This window comes from Danio rerio, chromosome 13, assembly GCF_052040795.2.
Source record: "Danio rerio strain M-AB ecotype USA chromosome 13, GRCz13ab, whole genome shotgun sequence".
NCBI classification, from domain to species: Eukaryota; Metazoa; Chordata; class Actinopteri; order Cypriniformes; family Danionidae; genus Danio; species Danio rerio.
In genome coordinates, this window is record NC_141033.1 from 53,365,333 (window position 1) to 53,382,194 (window position 16,862).

At 35.9% G+C, this 16,862-nt stretch overlaps 3 protein-coding genes across 24 annotated transcripts in view; 2 read left to right on the forward strand and 1 right to left on the reverse strand.

The window, feature by feature from the left end:
* The window catches only part of znf518a (zinc finger protein 518A), a 33,255-nt gene extending 24,239 nt beyond the window's left edge, over nt 1–9,016 (forward strand). For 3 of the 15 annotated variants that reach the window (XR_015506438.1, XR_015506440.1, XR_015506430.1), the window contains 2 exons: nt 5,411–6,547; nt 8,387–9,016. Coding sequence is in view for 3 of the 15 variants with exons in the window: in XM_087279823.1 (XP_087135949.1) it covers nt 5,411–6,114 (704 nt within the window). In the remaining 12 variants the exon portion in view is untranslated. Of the gene's footprint in view, nt 1–5,410 lie in introns of all 15 variants that reach the window. The other 12 variants (XM_087279823.1, XM_087279824.1, XM_087279822.1 and 9 more) reach the window with 10 other exon arrangements.
* Nucleotides 9,017–12,534: 3,518 nt separating this feature from the next.
* Nucleotides 12,535–16,862, reverse strand: part of blnk (B cell linker) — a 221,780-nt gene continuing 217,452 nt past the window's right edge. For 2 of the 5 annotated variants that reach the window (XR_015505057.2, XR_015505058.1), the window contains 3 exons: nt 15,159–15,314; nt 13,745–14,618; nt 12,535–13,301 (listed from right to left, as the gene is read on the reverse strand). Coding sequence is in view for 3 of the 5 variants with exons in the window: in XM_087277762.1 (XP_087133888.1) it covers nt 14,502–14,618; nt 15,159–15,314 (273 nt within the window). In the remaining 2 variants the exon portion in view is untranslated. 5 annotated transcript variants of the gene reach the window in all.
* Nucleotides 14,288–16,862, forward strand: part of dntt (deoxynucleotidyltransferase, terminal) — a 394,622-nt gene continuing 392,047 nt past the window's right edge. For all 4 annotated transcript variants that reach the window (XM_087277888.1, XM_087277887.1, XM_087277889.1 and 1 more), the window contains exons 1-2: nt 14,288–14,452; nt 15,186–15,325. The gene's annotated coding sequence lies outside the window, so the exon portion shown is untranslated. The remainder of the gene's footprint in view (nt 14,453–15,185; nt 15,326–16,862) is intronic.

A 16,862-nucleotide genomic window follows, 5' to 3' on the forward strand; every position in this document is an offset into this window, starting at 1 on the left:
GCCCCTATTATGCAAATAAAAAGGGTCATATTTTGGTTTTGGGGTCTCCAACAACAGGCTGATATGCATGCTAGGTAAAAAAACTCTTTAAATGTCTTATGATATGTATTTATTTTTGCCTAATTATCCCAGCGACTCCCATATGATTCATTCAGTGCTTCATTTGTTCTCTAAACTGTGCTGATTGGTCTGATGACCCAGTCTGTTATGATTGGTCGACGTTTAGAGCAAAACAGAGTGAAATGCCCACCACGGCTCATCAACAATTTTAAAGTAGTCAGAGCACAGAGTGTATGTATGAGCATACCTGCCAACACTCCTGTTTTTCCCGGGAGCCTCCCGCATTTCAGACCCATCTCCCGCCACCCTCCTGTTTTGTTATTTTTCCCAGAAAACTCTCATAATTCTAGCCCGGGTTGCCATTTTTGATATAGGTTCCGATCACAGTGGCCACCCAAAACATGATTCATAGTACAGTTACTAACACCACAGTACCCGGTTCTCAACAGTATTATTCAGACACCTCACCCCTGAACCTAACCCCCCTGGATTTTCAGGGACAAATGTTATCAGATATGTGTAAGCCCAATGCAGGAGTGCATTAAAGCAATGCAGTTTAACACCAGCATATTGCTCTACTCTTACCCATTACACACATTCAGGTACACTACATTCACAGATCCACACTCCAGCAAATAATTTTGTATTCTGTAGACGTCTAATAGACATCTAAACGTAGACAGCTTGGCTAAAACAAGGCCAAACTTGGGCTGTCAGTGAAAATCTAACAGACATCTAAGAATAGCCTAAAACTAGATTAGTCGTCAAATAGACAGATCAGACAGACTTTGAGCTCTATTTTGACGGTCCATGCGCAAAGCGCAAAACGCAGGGCGCAAACGCTTTCAGGGCGTGTCAGGACGCGTTTTTGCTAATTTAAGGACGGGAAATCTGCCTTGCGCCGCGGCGCATGGTCTAAAAGGGTTGAGTTTATTCTCTTAATGAGTTATAGGTGTGTTTTGAGAATAAACCAATCAGAGTCTCATCTCCCATTCCCTTTAAGAGCCAGCTGCGTCGCGCCAAGAGCGCATTCGCTATTTACAGGACGCAAAGTCAGTCTAAGTGGAAAAACTGAGCATTTCACAAGCAAACAGTTAACAGTTTATTTACAGAAAACAGTTAAACAGAGCATCTACTGCGTGAGAACGAGAGATAATGGATCTACTTTCAAATTCGCTCTTGGATAGGGAAACCTTTACACACAGACATCAATTAGTCTATAAATAAATAATTTTGTTTGTTAAGCGCAAATATTCGTTTCAAAACTATTTCTAAATTCAGTTCTAATTTCCAGCAAACCAATAAATAAACAATAATAACAAAATGTGCTCAAAAACCTGAGTTATATCCTAAAACACATGCTGCGCCCCATATGGTCTAAAACCTGACAGGTGGGCAAATCTAAGCTTGTTTTTAATAAAACACATATAAATATGCATATAATAAATAATACTGCTAATAATAATAACATTATACAAAAGCAAATTGTTATGAATGAACTGAAAAAGCCTCCCGAGATGAAGAAGACATAAAAGCAGTGATTTTTCATATTTATGTAGGCTAGAAAATAATATGTTTTGTAATATTTTAATCCTTTATATTTATATCCTATATCTATTCTTATTATATCCTATATATATCCTTAATATTTACATGTTTTCATATGGAAAGATATTTGCCTATTGCTCTCTTGTGTGTATTAAGCAGTGTGTAAGCGAGGAGCAACTCTGCGCTGGAGTTTAGACCGGGTTTGTTTTGGTCTAATGAAAAATCTATTATAGATTCTCAAAATAGCAACGCGCCAGCGGTCCGCCTCAGAACGCCTCCCTTTTTAGAGCAGAACGCCTATGGGTGCACAAATGAGCGCTAATGCATTTGCTATTTAAACAGCGTAGCGCAACGCCTCAAAATGACTCTTGCGCCAAGCTGAAACTACCAAAAGACTATTGCGCCACGCCTTACGCCACACTGCGCCGGGTGTATGATAGGGCCCTTTATGTGTGTAGTCATTTATTTCTGTTTATTTCATGACCAGTCTAATTTTGCCCTGATATTACAATCAGAATGAGCTAAATTCGTCAAGTGTGAGCAAACACTTTTAATTATGACAGTACATAATATTTGACTAGATATTTTTCAAGATACTACAGGGTGTCCGCAGGGGCTTAAAAAGTATTAAAAGTAGGTGAGTCAATTACGAGAAAACTACAGCATTAAAAAGGTATTAAAAAGTCTTAATCATGTTTTCACGAGGTCTTAAATTTGGTTCAAGCGTTGTCCAAAGTGTTTGACTCCGAAAAAGCATAAATATATTTGTTTTCCTCCTAATATTGACCAGTTAAACTCCGCGGACGTCATCAAAATTTGCTTTAAGATTTAAAGGGCTAGCTTTGCACCAGACCCCCGTAAGTGGTTTTGTTTGAAAGTGTAGAATCTATATTTTATGCACATATGCATCACTTTGGTTTTTATTCTACTGTACAAAAGTTATTTACTCTTAAATACACAGTGTTTTGGATACCCGAGCTGGGTATTTTACATTGGTTCATTTTCATATTTTTCATATGACACATGTACAAGTTATAGCTCAAATGAAAGCTCTTGCCGGTGCTCATACAGTTCTAGCATTCTTTTTACTGAATTATATTCACATATCAAACAGTTGCTGAATGAATTGTGGTGTTTCCATGGCGCAGAAGTGAAAACAATACATTTATGATCAATAAGCAGCCCCAGATAGCACAGACAGCTGTCATCTCTTAACTTATGCTGTGCGCTTCAGGGCCATTCTCCTCTGTTTTTGAGGTGATGTGCATAAGTAATCCTTTCATATGTCTGACGTGCTCCAAACACAGTGAATTATGTTTGATCAAACAAAAGAATAGTGAAATATGGAAACAATGATCGGTCCCTGTGGCTTGTACAGCACCTCTCATCAGTTGGAATACAATAACTTTTGCATAGATTATGGTGGAGACATTTTTCTTTTTTCCTATGATTACAGACATGTGCAGGAACCACCAACATTAATTACAGCACGCTAGACCACACACAACCTAAAATATACACTTTCACATTTGAGCTCATAAAAAAAAAATACAAAAAGCGCCTCTTTTATTAGGTGTTTATTATAATACAGACAACATTTACAGATATTTTAAACACTTTCAATAAAGTGTTCAAAATATCTTTTTTTTAAAACTTATTTTAAAACTTTTTTTGTTTTATGAAAATTCAAAGGGTTTTCTTTAAAATTATACCAAATTTTTGCATTTCCACCTCTGCATGTGGATTTGGGAAGCTTTTAAATTTGGGTAGGCAAAATCCAGGTGTAAATCCCAAAATAACAGCAGAGTTTAAGTGGTTAATCATGATTTTACGAGGTCTTAAATTTCGTTCAAGCGTTGTTGAAAGTGTTTGACTCCAAAAAAGCATAAATATACTTGTTTTCCTCCTAATACTAATGACAGCAAACTCGATCCACGCTTTTGGTTCAGGCCGGAGCGCCGAGTGACGTCACATAATTTCGCGACAAACGCAGGAAGGTGATGTGATCATGTGACGCTCTCCACGTGTAACAAAACCATAGAGCGAAACAGACGGCTAAGTTTGCGCACTCCTGCTTGGAGAAAGACGAGTTTAAACAGTGGCTGAAACCTGTCGCTGAAAACTACGTGATTTATTCTTTCAAGCTTTGTTTCTTCCGAGCTGATCTGAGTTCAGTTGCACGGTTGTGCTCTATTGATTTATTTAACTACAACTGTTCATTAATAAGGGTGTCACGATCCTCCAAATCCTCGATTCTTTTACATTTTCGATTCTAAAGGCACGATTCGATTCGATTTTCGATTATGAATAATTAATTAATGACGAATTAATTATTCGTAGCCTACCGTTTAAACTACCTGACCTGCATGGTCTTTGTTTTACCCATAAACAAATCATACAGTAAATGAATAAAGGTAAGTTACACACATAATTACCACCTGTCAATCACTTTTTCTGCGGGACTCGTGAATAGGCAGTGATCTGTGTCGTTATAATGGCGTCGGTAAAAAAGACGCACAACCAACAGGAACCAGCCAACAGTATCTGAGGTGTTCGCTAAAATGACGAAGTACAAGTGAGTGAAAGATTGAAGCAGTCCTCTGACTGCCTGGACCTGCTGTCTCGAGCGCATGGCTGTGTGCGTCTGTGTCTGTGTGGTCACGTGATGTGCACTTTCAGAGGTAGAGAGGAAGGAGGGCTGATCAGAAATGCTACACGCCACTGTGGATGTCAAATCGTTGTCGTTCTAAAATGCCATTGTGGAGAGGTAAGCGTGATCGAACACCCAATAAGGGGGGAGAGCATGCTAGGAGCCCGGCGGCTAATCAGCGGGTCAATCAGAAATGATAAATAACACCTGTCTTTCTAGTGATTGGGCCGGAGAGGCTCCCTTCTTAAGGAGAACGGGAGGAGCAGTCGGGAGAGGAGAGAGCACACACACACACACACACAGACGGACACAGTTTGCTGAAGCTGTGCAAAAGCAAAATAAAATATATTGCTTACCTGATATCGCCGACCCTGTCTTCTTCTTCCGACCCAACAACGGACTATATTACAGCCATTTAAAAACAAAGACAGTGTAAACAGGGCCTGAGTGTGTACTTTTCGCCAGCGGATTTGCAAAGGGGGCGGGCGGAGGATCGCGATGCCGGTGTTGTCTATCGGACGAACCGTACGTAATACACACATAGCAGAGCTTGCAAACTGTGTTTATTTTGTCGACAATACGAACGTTGTCAACATAACTCACTGGAAATCCAAAAAGCTCACACACCGGCGACTTCATTGAAAGAGGAGAGGGTTTAAGTTCTGTCGACGGGTCTCCTGCGTCTGCAGTTTAACAAGCACTTCAACAAGCCTGTTTTTTCCTGCTTGGCAAGCCAAGCTGACGTGACATGGGGGCGTGGCAGCATCGACGATTCTATTTTTTGATTCGATAATCGAAATTGCGCATAAATTTTGATCGATTTCGACTAAAAATCGAAATTGTGACACCCCTATTCATTAACAACTGTTTATTAAGTTAAAGATACTGATTAGAACTTGAAGTGGCGATGAGGTCCTACAATATTCTGAGAAGGTTTTTAAAATGGTATTGAAATTACCTTTTGGATTCCTGTATATAACCTGTACTAGTATCCAGCTTGAACTGACATTTAAAGAAAATAAATTAAAATATTATAGGAAATCATGTGTGAAAATCCTTGCTCTGTTCAACATAATTTGGGAAATATTTATAAAATGCTAATAATTTTGACTCCAGCATACAATCATATACTCTTCTCCATGTTTTGATCAGGAACAATCGAGCGACATGAGCCAGAAAACACCAGCATCATCTTCTCTGAGGATTCAGACTCGTCCACAACTGTTCCTGAGTCAGCCGCCGGCTCCATTTCATCACTAAACAGAAAGCGCATGGGAGAAGAATCCTCAACAGACTCCCAACAACAACCCGTCAGTAAATCCCCAAAGCCATCCATTCTCCATTGGGAACCGGCGTCTCGAGACACTCCGACAACCCTTCGACTGATTCCCTTCAATTCCACACAATCCCTCAAAATCCCTGCTGAGAACCAACCCGTTATAGTCCTCAACCATCCAGATTCTGATATCCCCGAAGTGACGAACATCATGAAAGTCGTGCACAAACACAAAGCTGCGATCCAGCGTGTGGTTTTGTCTCGTAAAACTCTCCGTGCGCTGTCGGAGTTTAATTGCAATGCATTCATTTCAACGAATCTCCTCACCAGTTATCACTATAGGAGGGAATGGCCAAATAGCAGCGTTAAGGAGAGATTCAGCTTGAAACTGAGACTCAAAAGAGTGCGTGGAAGAAAGTATACCGTGGTGCCGACGCTATCAGAAAGCGCTGTTCTGCAGCCGACGTTCACATGCTGGTTTTGCGGGCGTGTTTTCAGGAATCAAGAAGCTTGGGTTGGACACGGACAGAGACATCTGACTGAAGCCACCAGAGGCTGGAAGCAGATCTTCAACACATAGAAGACCTGAATCAGAGAGTTAGACGTTTATAAATGCAGTGAGAGCTAAAATCAGGGTTACTATGCTAATCTCAGGGCGAGAAAATGTGCAAATGTCAGGATCTTTATTTTAGTGTTGCAAAAAAAGAGCTTGTTTCTAGTCCAAATATCAAAACATTCTCATTTTTATACAAGCAGTTAATATTGTGTTGTTTTCTGAAGTGATGAGTCAAAATGAAGTGAGTTTTGCATTAAAATGAGCTAAATAGTCTTCCATTAGGGTAAGCAAAATAGTCTTATGTCAAAAAGAAAACTAGATTCTTTTACTCACCCCATTGGCAGATTATTTTGCTTGTTTTAAGGAAAAACTCACTTAATTTTGACTCATTATTTATGAAAACAACACAATATGTTCTGCTTGTCTAGTAAATACTTCTTGATTGAAAGAGTTTTAGGTATTTGGACTGGAATCAAGCTTTATTTGCAGTGTTTATAATAACACAATCGCTTAAAGGCATTTAGGCTGGAAATTGATATGACTGAATAATTATATTGTCGAGAATGCATTATTTATTTTCACTATCGCTTTATTTTTGACTGTCATTTTGACACATTTTGCTGACTACAAGTTATAGTGCCAGCTATTTCTTGTTGGAATATTAGCAGATAGTTTGCTTATTGTTTGCTGATATTTCTTATCTAACACACATCCTGCTTATTATAAGAAACATTGCAAGTACATGTCAATGTATAGTAATCCCAACGCTTCAATGCAAAAAAAAAAGACTTTGTTTTTGTCTCGTTTGAATCTAAAAAGTCTTAAATCAAGAAGCATTTTCTAGATGAGCTAAAAATATTGTGTTGTTTTTAGAAATATTAAGCCAAAATGAAGTAAGTTTTGCAGTAAAACAAGCAAAATAATCTGCCATTAGGTTAAACAAAACAAGCATTTTGAAATAAGACTATTTTAAGGAAAAACTTGCTTAATTTTGACTCCTTATTTCTGCAAACATGACAATATTTTCTGCTTGTCTGGAAAATGCTTCTTGATTTAAAGAGTTTTACATATTTGGACCGGAATCAAGCCTTATTTTGCAGTGTTTATAATAACACAATCGCTTAAAGGCATTTAGGCTGGAAATTGATATGACTGAATAATTATATAGTCGAGAATGCATTAATTATTTTGCCTATCGCTTTATTTTTGACTGTCATTTTTAAGCATTTTGCTGACTACAAGTTATAGTGCCAGCTATTTCTTGTTGGAATATTAGCAGATAGTTTGCTTATTGTTTGCTGATATTTCTCCTCTAACACACATCTTGCTTATTATAAGAAACATTGCAAGTACATGTCAATGTATAGTAATCCCAACGCTTCAATGCAAAAAAAGACTTTGTTTTTGTCTCTTTTGAATCTAAAAAGTCTTAAATCAAGAAGCTTTTTCTAGACGAGCTAAAAATACTGTTGATTTCAGAAATAAGGAGCCAAAATGAAGTAAGTTTTGCATTTAAACAAGCAAAATAATCTGCCATTAGGCTAAACAAAATAAACTTATTTCTGAAAACATGACATTATTATTTGCTTGTCTAGTAAATGCTTCTTGATTTAAAGAGTTTTAGATATTTGTACCAGAATCAAGCTTTATTTTGCAGTGTTTATAATAACACAATCTCTTAAAGCCGATTAGGCTGGTAATTGATATGACTGAATAATTATATACTCGAGAATGCATTATTTATTTTGCCTATAGCTTTATTTTTGATGCTCCTTTTACACATTTTGCTGACTACAAGTTATAATGCCAGCTATTTCTTGTTGGAATATTAGCAGATTGTTTGCTTAGTATCTGTTGATATTTCTCTATTAACATTCTCCTGATACAAAACATTTCAAGTACATGTAAATTAATACTTAATTCATAAAAACATGATATATTGACTTAAAAAGCAGCAAGCGCTTACTAAAATCAGGGTTTCTGTGCTAATCTCAGGGCGAGACATGTACATGTGCAGATGTGAGGAGCTTTGAGTTACATTCTTCACTGTAAAACAGGCTTTGCTCATCTAAAGTCTAGCACAAATATCTAAAAAACTCTTAAATCAAGAAGCATTTTCTAGATGAGCTAAAAATATTGTGTTGTTTTCAGAAATAATGAGGAAAAATGAAGTGAGTTTTGCATCAAAACAAGCAAAATAATCTGCCATTAGGCTAAACAAAACAGTCTTATTTCTGAAAACATGACAATATTCTTTGCTTGTCTAGTAAATGCTTCTTGATTTAAAGAGTTTTAGATATTTGGACCAGAATCAAGCTTTATTTTGCAGTGTTTATAATAACACAATCTCTTAAAGCCGATTAGGCTGGAAATTGATATGACTGAATAATTATATACTCGAGAATGCATTATCTATTTTGCCTATCGCTTTATTTTTCACTGTCATTTTTAAGCATTTTGCTGACTACAAGTTATAATGCCAGCTATTTCTTGTTGGAATATTAGCAGATAGTTTGCATAGTATTTGTTCAGCATCAAATATACAGAATCAATAAGAGCCCAATTGTTCAAATCTATCAGCAAAAAACTAAATTAGTTCACATTTTCTTCCTCTCGGAATCAAATTTTTAATTTTGTGCATCAAAACTCAAATAAAAATATAATGAGACAAGCAAAATAACATTATAGATGAGAACACATTGGGCCATAAATAACAACAATATTGAAATGTATATAAATACAAATATGCACAGCATGTCATAAAAATTATAGTATATAAGGAAGAAAGATTGAAAGAAAAAACATATAAACATACACATTTTCTCTGTGATTTCCAATCATAACTACCATTAAGAGGTCAACCCAAGCAGCACTTTCTTTTTTTTTTTTGGAAATGTGTTTTTATTAAAGTTTTTTTTAAACATAGTATACAAATAACATTTACTTAGAATGTTTACAGTCACAAAAAAGGAAACAATTAGAAAGAAAAAGAATATATAAGATATAAATTATTATAATAGATCAATTATAATGACAGCTAAAAGAAAAAATTAAAACTAAATAAAATAAAAAAATAATAATAATAAAAAAGGAGGAGGGGGGGGGGGTAAACAAATAAATAAATAAGCAGCACTTTCTAAAATATTAATAAACATTAGTCAAGATGAGTTTTTCCTTAAATAATCTGCCCATGGGGTAAGCCAATTATTTTGCTTGTTTTAAGGAAAAACCCATTTCATTTTGGCATATTATTTCTTAAAGCAAGACTATGTTTTGCTTGTCTAAAAAATGCTTCTTGGTTTAAGAATTTCTAGATGTTTTGGCTAGAAATAAGGCAAAAACAGTAAGAGAAGCTATTTTTGTAGTGTAAACGTACACTCTCAGAAAAACGCGAGGTGTTACTGGGGTGGTACCTTTTCAAAAGGTGCAAATTTGTACCTAAAAGGTCTATAATAATACCTCAAGGGTACATAATAAAGTACAAAAGTGTTCCTCTTAATTTATTAGGTACTAATAAATACTTTTATGTTACCAATATGGACCCTTTAAGTACAAATGTGTACCTTTAGAAAAGGGACCACCCCAGTGACAGCTCGCGTACCTTTATTTTTGAGAGTCTACTTATACTCTAATTAGAATAAGTTGCCATGCAAATGCAATGTAAAGTATAATCAACACAAATGTGTTAAAATAAATATTATGATTCCTTATACCTTATGATTTTGTTCCACAATGTGAAAAAGTGCAGTACGTTATCTAGTATATTGAAAACCACAGTGTTTTGCAGTCCAAATCAATCATGCAAGACACTGTAATCGTTCATATTCTTACAGAAACCTCAGGTAATGTCGTAATATTTCACTACTAATTGAAGAAGGCTGAACGAACAGAGTTATTCAGCAGTTTTGTTTGGTACAAGACATTTATGTAGCTTTATATTCATTATTTTTTGGTGTATTAAACAGACAGAGCAGGCCATGTGTATAGTTTATTACTCTATCACTCGCTTTTTGCAGTAGAAATTGAGCTTTTGTGATTGAAACGTTGACTGATGATCACTTTAGGTGTGTTTTGTGTTTGTGTCATTGCTGCATTCATCTAAAACTACGATTGTATGCAATCGACTTGTACATTCAGCATTCATTTAAAACTACAAGAGCCTAGCATGGAAAACTCTGTATTTATCATGCATTATTTATTGTTTCAGTGTGCAGTCGGCTGTAATGTTTGTGTTATTTAATCAAATGTTCGATGAATTGCATCACATTTATTTAATTGTTAAATGTGTAAATCATTGTTAAAGAAGGCCACAGACTGTGATATTGCGATCTCGATCGTTTAAAAACAATAGTTTTATTCTCATTTATGACGCCAAAGGGTTTTATTTAAGGTCTGTGCTGATCAGAGTAATAATTTCTTGGTTTATGGGTTTGTTGTGATGACTTGATTCGCACTGCAGAGTTTGACGCACTCAATTGTTGTGTGAATATCAAAAATCTCCAGATGCAATGTTTGTGGATGGTGTTTATTTTACAGCTCTGTAATGCACTTCACCTGAAAACCAAAGTAGACGTGTCTCTCGTGTGTTTGCAAAGCATTTGCTTTACACTAAAGGCTGTGAATGACACCTTACTGTATATTGCTGGATTACTGAAGTGCCTCTGTACAACCTGACACTCTGAGCCCCCTTTGTAAATAAATATATGCTTATTATGAAGACTGAGTTTTTTATTTGTTTTTTCAACAAGAGTTGAGGTAAGTGCAACTGTTTAGAAACACACACACACATACATTTATATACATATATATATATTAATTCATATATATATATATATATATATATATATATATATATATATATATATATATAAATAAATTCATATATATATATATATATATATATATATATATATATATAAATTCATATATATATATATATATATATATATATATATATATATATATATATATATGTTGTCCTGAGAGTGGAATTTATGTTTAAGAGTGCAATATAGCTTTATTTGCAGTAAGAATCATAATGATGTTGTATATATGATTACCGGCCACTTTATTAGGTACACCTGTCTTACAGCAAGATAACGCACCATGTCATAAAGCTAAATCCTCTCAGACTGGTTTCTTGAACTTGACAATGAGTTCACTGTACTCAAATGGCCTCCACAGTCACCAGATCTCAATCCAATAGAGCAGCTTTGGGATGTGGTGGAACGGGAGATTGGCATCATGGATGTGCAGCCGACAAATCTGCAGCAACTGTGTGATGCTATCATGACAATATGGAGCAAAATCTCTGAGGAATATCTCCAGTGCCTTGCTGAATCTACGCCATAAAGGATCAACTCACTGGCCACTTTATTAGGTACATTTTACTAGTACCGGGTTGGACCCCCTTTTAACTTCATGGTCTTGAACAGAAATGCATTGAGTTGCTGCCATGTGATTGGTGGATTAGAAATTTGCGGACAGGTGTACCTAAAGTGGCCGATGTGTGTGTGCATTTATGTATGTGTATATATTCCAAATGAAAATAAATTAGTATACAGGAGTCAAACAAAAAAATAAAATACTAAATTAAATATATATATATATATATATATATATATATATATATATATATATATATATATATATATATAGGGCGAGGCAGTGGCGCAGTAGGTAGTGCTGTCGCCTTGGCTCAGTTGGCGTTTCTGTGTGGAGTTTGCATGTTCTCCCTGCATTCGCGTGGGTTTCCTCCGGGTGCTCCGGTTTCCCCCACAGTCCTAAGACATGTGGTACAGGTGAATTGGGTAGGCTAAAATGTCCGTAGTGTATGAGTATGTGTGTGAATGTGTGTGTGGATGTTCCACCGAGATGGGTTACAGCTGGAAGGGCATCCGCTGCATAAAACATATGCTGGATAAGTTGGTGGTTCATTCCGCTGTGGCGACCCCAGATTATTAAGGAACTAAGGGGACTATAATACACCCGGTGCAAGGCATGACGCAATTGTCATTTGCTAGTTTCAGTTTGGCGCAAGAGTTGTTTGGTGTTTTGCAGCACGCTGTTTAAATAGCAATTGCATTTGCGCTCATATGTGCGCCCATAGGCATTCTGCTCTATAAAGGAAGCGTGTTGAGGCGCATTGCTGGCACGTTGCTGTTTTGAGGAACTATAATAGACTGTTCAATAGACCAGATCAAAGCAGATCTAATATCCATATAAATATACAGCAAGATAAAAAGTGTAAAAATGGTATTTTTGCTGTAATTGATTACTAAGTTACTGATGAACTGATGTTAACAGTGCACAAATACAGTCATTATATACTATATAGTCACAATGGTCTACATACTCCAAAACAATTTGCATTTCATCCACTTTAAAGAGATAAAAGTCTTCAGACATCACAATTGTAATTATTAAAATACACAACACAATAGCTTTAACAAATTTTTTCATATTTATTTTATTGCCACGCACCTTATGTGAAGTAAAACAGTATGTTTAATACAATATCCAACAATAAATGAACGATATATGAACTGTACAGCTGTACCTGATTTGCATGTTGATTAATATGACATTTTCTGTACTTTTCTGAAGAGTTTACAACCACAAAAAAACAAACAAACAAACAAACACCTAGCATAAAAAGCGCTTAACGTGACTTAATGTTTTAAGAATGTTATTTATAAAAATGAAATTTGGTATACAGTTTAAAAAAAAGATTCTTCATACAGATATGCAAATGAACCCAGAAAGTACAACACCCTAAATAGCATGTTAAGCGATTTCTACTCATAAAATGGTTGAAAAAGTGCTTAAAGTGGATTCATACATTATAAACAGATAATATTTATATAAAATAGCAATCTATGCTGAATTTGCCTGATTTACGGTCATATATGAAAACTACAGCGAATTTATTCAAACACATGTACATATTTTTTATGGCTTTAATGGTTAAAATTTTGTTATAGATGGACATTTTTCCAATATTTAAAAATATATGTTGAATAAATGACATTTGCATATCTCTAAAATCCAAACATACGCTTGTATGTCATCTGATTTGCATGTATTGTGTTATAGATTCCTAAAACGTGTTAAAAAATAATTGTAATATTTAAATATAGTAACATATTCTATACTGAATTTTGTTTCCCGGAGATGGGTTTCAGAAGGGCATCCGCAGCGTAAAACATGTGCTGGATAAGTTGGCGGTTCATTCCGCTGTGGCGACCCCGGATTAATAAAGGGACTAAGCCGAAAAGAAAGTGAATGAATGAATAATTCTATACTGAATTTGCCTCTATGGAAATCTGATATATGGCCATATATGAAAAATTATTGCAATTTAATTTGAACATATGTACATTATTATTATGGCTAAATTATTGTTATAATTGGACATTTTTGCAATTTTTAGAAATATATGTTGTATACATGACATCTGGGGGCCTCACAGCAAGAAGATTGCTGGTTCGAGCCCCGGCTAGGTCACATGGCATTTTTGTGTGGAGTTTGCATGTTCTCCCCGTGTTGGGGTGAGTTTCCCATGCATGTAGTGTGTGAGTTTGAATGAGTGTGTATGGTTGTTTCCCAGTGCTGGGTTGTGAGTGCAAGGGCATCCACCATGTAAAACATATGCTGGATAAGTTGGTGGTTCATTCTGCTGTGGGGACCCCTGATAAATAAAGGGACTAACCCGAAGGAAGATTAATGAATGAATGAAATTTGCATGTCTAAAATCCAAACATAAGCCTGCATGTCATCTGATTTGCATATATTTCCTTATAGCCTATCAGATTTCTGTATGTGATTTGCATATATCGCGTATTTGCATTCATTTGCTTAACATATGCGTTGAAAATATTTTAACATATATCGAATTTAATTTATAACTTTTTAAATGTAATTTATTTTCTATGAAAATAAGGGACTAAGCCAAAGGAAAATGACTGAATGAATGTTTTTTTTTTAAATTTTTTTATGGGAAGACACGTAGCATGTTAGCATACAATTAGCATATTGTGTTTATATTCTGGGTTCGTCTTCATAGCTAAACAATATTTTTAACAACACAGATATATAATGTCTTTACATATCTCTTTCTTTATGTATTAGGCCACGTTAAGCGTTTGTTTTACATAATGTCTCTCACATATATTTTTTAATGGTGCGCAACACGGACTTTTTTCACGGTTGCGCTGCAGGTGCTGCTGTTTCTGCCCTCAGCATTCAAACCAAACACACACTCATTTAATTCCTCTCGCTTCAGTTTTCGACTATAAGCACAGCCCGTTTTCAGCAGTATCGGTAGCAGCACGTCTCAGATGTTCCTCCACCGTCTAATAAGGTAAAATGTGAAACCTGCTCCGTTATATCTGTCAGAAAGTGTCCTCGTGTCAAGGCTTCACTGCGTGTCTGAGTTTGGTGGAGTCTTTGGTGTTGCTCAGGGAATCCACCAGGACCAGAGGATTCTTCTGATGGTTCTCAATCATGTCACACACGCTGCTGAAACGCTTCACAGGCAGAAAAATCAGAGTTTAGAGACTGACAGATGACAACTTTCACCTCATATCTCCCATTGAGGTAAAGTTGGATTTATAGTCGCACATTCCTTCATTTAACGTTCCCTATATTATTTACTACGCTAATTTGAATATAGGGTCTGAAATCACATGTAAATTTGACTTGAAAACAACATTAGCACTATTTATTTGACTGTGAACAATGTTCTTTGATGTTTATTGGCTGCTAATATGATTTCACTATTTAGAATTTGCAAATCATACTTTTCTGAAATGATATTATTAAGGAGAAAGTCTGAATGTGCGCATATAAAACCAACTTTACCTCTGTATTTCTCCCCTGCCAAACCCAAATGCTTAATACTACAGGATTTGAGCCATAATTTAATTTAGATTTCATATCTATCTATCTATCTATCTATCATCTATCTATCTATCTATCTATCTATCTAACAATAATTAATATTTTATGACTTTTATAATGCAAAATAGGGGGAAAAACTTTATTGTTTAAACCTTATTGTCCTTTACCTCCTCTCCTTGTTTTTCTTTCCCCAGAGAGTATTGTTTGGTGGAAGCGATGTATCGGACAGGGATGTTGTACACTCGACTGTTGTAAAACACCACCAGTGTGTATGGCTGCTGCGCATCTACACCAGAGCTTTTCCTCAGCAGAAAAGAGCCATCCTAAAATAAAGGTAGGTACACGGGCATTATTTTGTGCATTAAGCAGACATCTTTACTCAACTATATGAGCATTACACAGTTTATCAGTTCAATTAACTTTGGTATATATATATATATATATATATATATATATATATATATATGGCTTATAGCCATCTGATATTCTGTATCCACCTACATAGTGACAGCAGATCAATAAACTCACTATTGTAGTTTTTTAGATTGCATCTATGCAGTTTATTTATAAAGATAGAGCCTATTTTAAAATATGTTTGCATTAATTTTGGATATTCAGTGCGTTGGCAGCCATCAGCATGTCAGAGCAATGAAATTGACGGTTAATGTTCTGCCACAAGATGGCAACAGAGTCCGCATAAGTTCTTAGAGGAGGAAAACTCGGTTTCTCAGCCAGTTTTGTCATCACTTTAGACATTACACTAGAGCAGTGGTCACCAAACTTGTTCCTGGAGGGCCGGTGTCCTGTAGATTTTAGCTCCAACCCTAATCAAACACACCTGAACAAGCTAATCAAGGTCTTACTTGGTATAATGAGCAGTGGTTTCTGCTGTTCTGAATTCAGCTGCAGATGTGAATGAATGGTGGAAGAAAGTAGTTCCTCATATAATAGGGTTTTTGCGACTCTGTGATTGATTTCCTTTTTTATATACAAGATTGTGCCTTCACACTGTTGTATAAACGCAATATCATTTCAAATAAATTTTTTTATTATTTTTTTTATTTGACCAATCAGATGGGGCTGTACTATCTTTAGTCCCGCCTCCCCAGTAGTTGCTGACCTGCTATTGGTTGCAGAGTCTCAAAGCTGAACCCAGAGCTGAAAAGAAACACTAATGGCGGGAAAATGACAACAGCTAATCTAAGGGCGTACTTGTACTATGCTATCTGAACCGAACCGTGCTCAGGCTGGATCATTTTGGCGTGGCGGTGGCCTGCGGCCTCGTGCCAACGCACACCTCCCACCAGTGCTGATATACAACCATATCGCACTGATATTGCTCTTATATCATACAAAGCTGCAGCTAAAAGTGTACTGTCAGTCTGTTATCAACATCCCATTTTGAAAGTCATGTTAATTTAATTTAACATGTCAGTTTTAATTTATATTATGCCAGTGCGTAAACTATTAAATTAAAGTAATTTAAAGTAATTTCCCCTAAAAGGGACAGTTCAGAGAAAATAAGTATAGTTAAAATATAAACATCAAGTCTGTAAAACAAACTATTATAATTCTGATGATTGTGCTGGTTGGTGTTGTATTGTCCGCTTTCAACTTGTGTATCAGCTTTAATGCGCATTTTAAATAAATAAATAAATAAATAAATAAATAAATAAGTAAAAATCAAAGCAGCTGTTTGCCATTGCGACAGCAATAAGATCCAATGGAACGCGTATGCTACGGCGATGACGCATAGCCCTACGCCGTCGGCGTCGCTGACGTGCACCTCTCAAAAAATGTAAATACACTTCGCAACAACGCGTAGCGCAATCTCTGTGATTGGTCGGCTTGGTGGCGCTGACGAGTCTGGG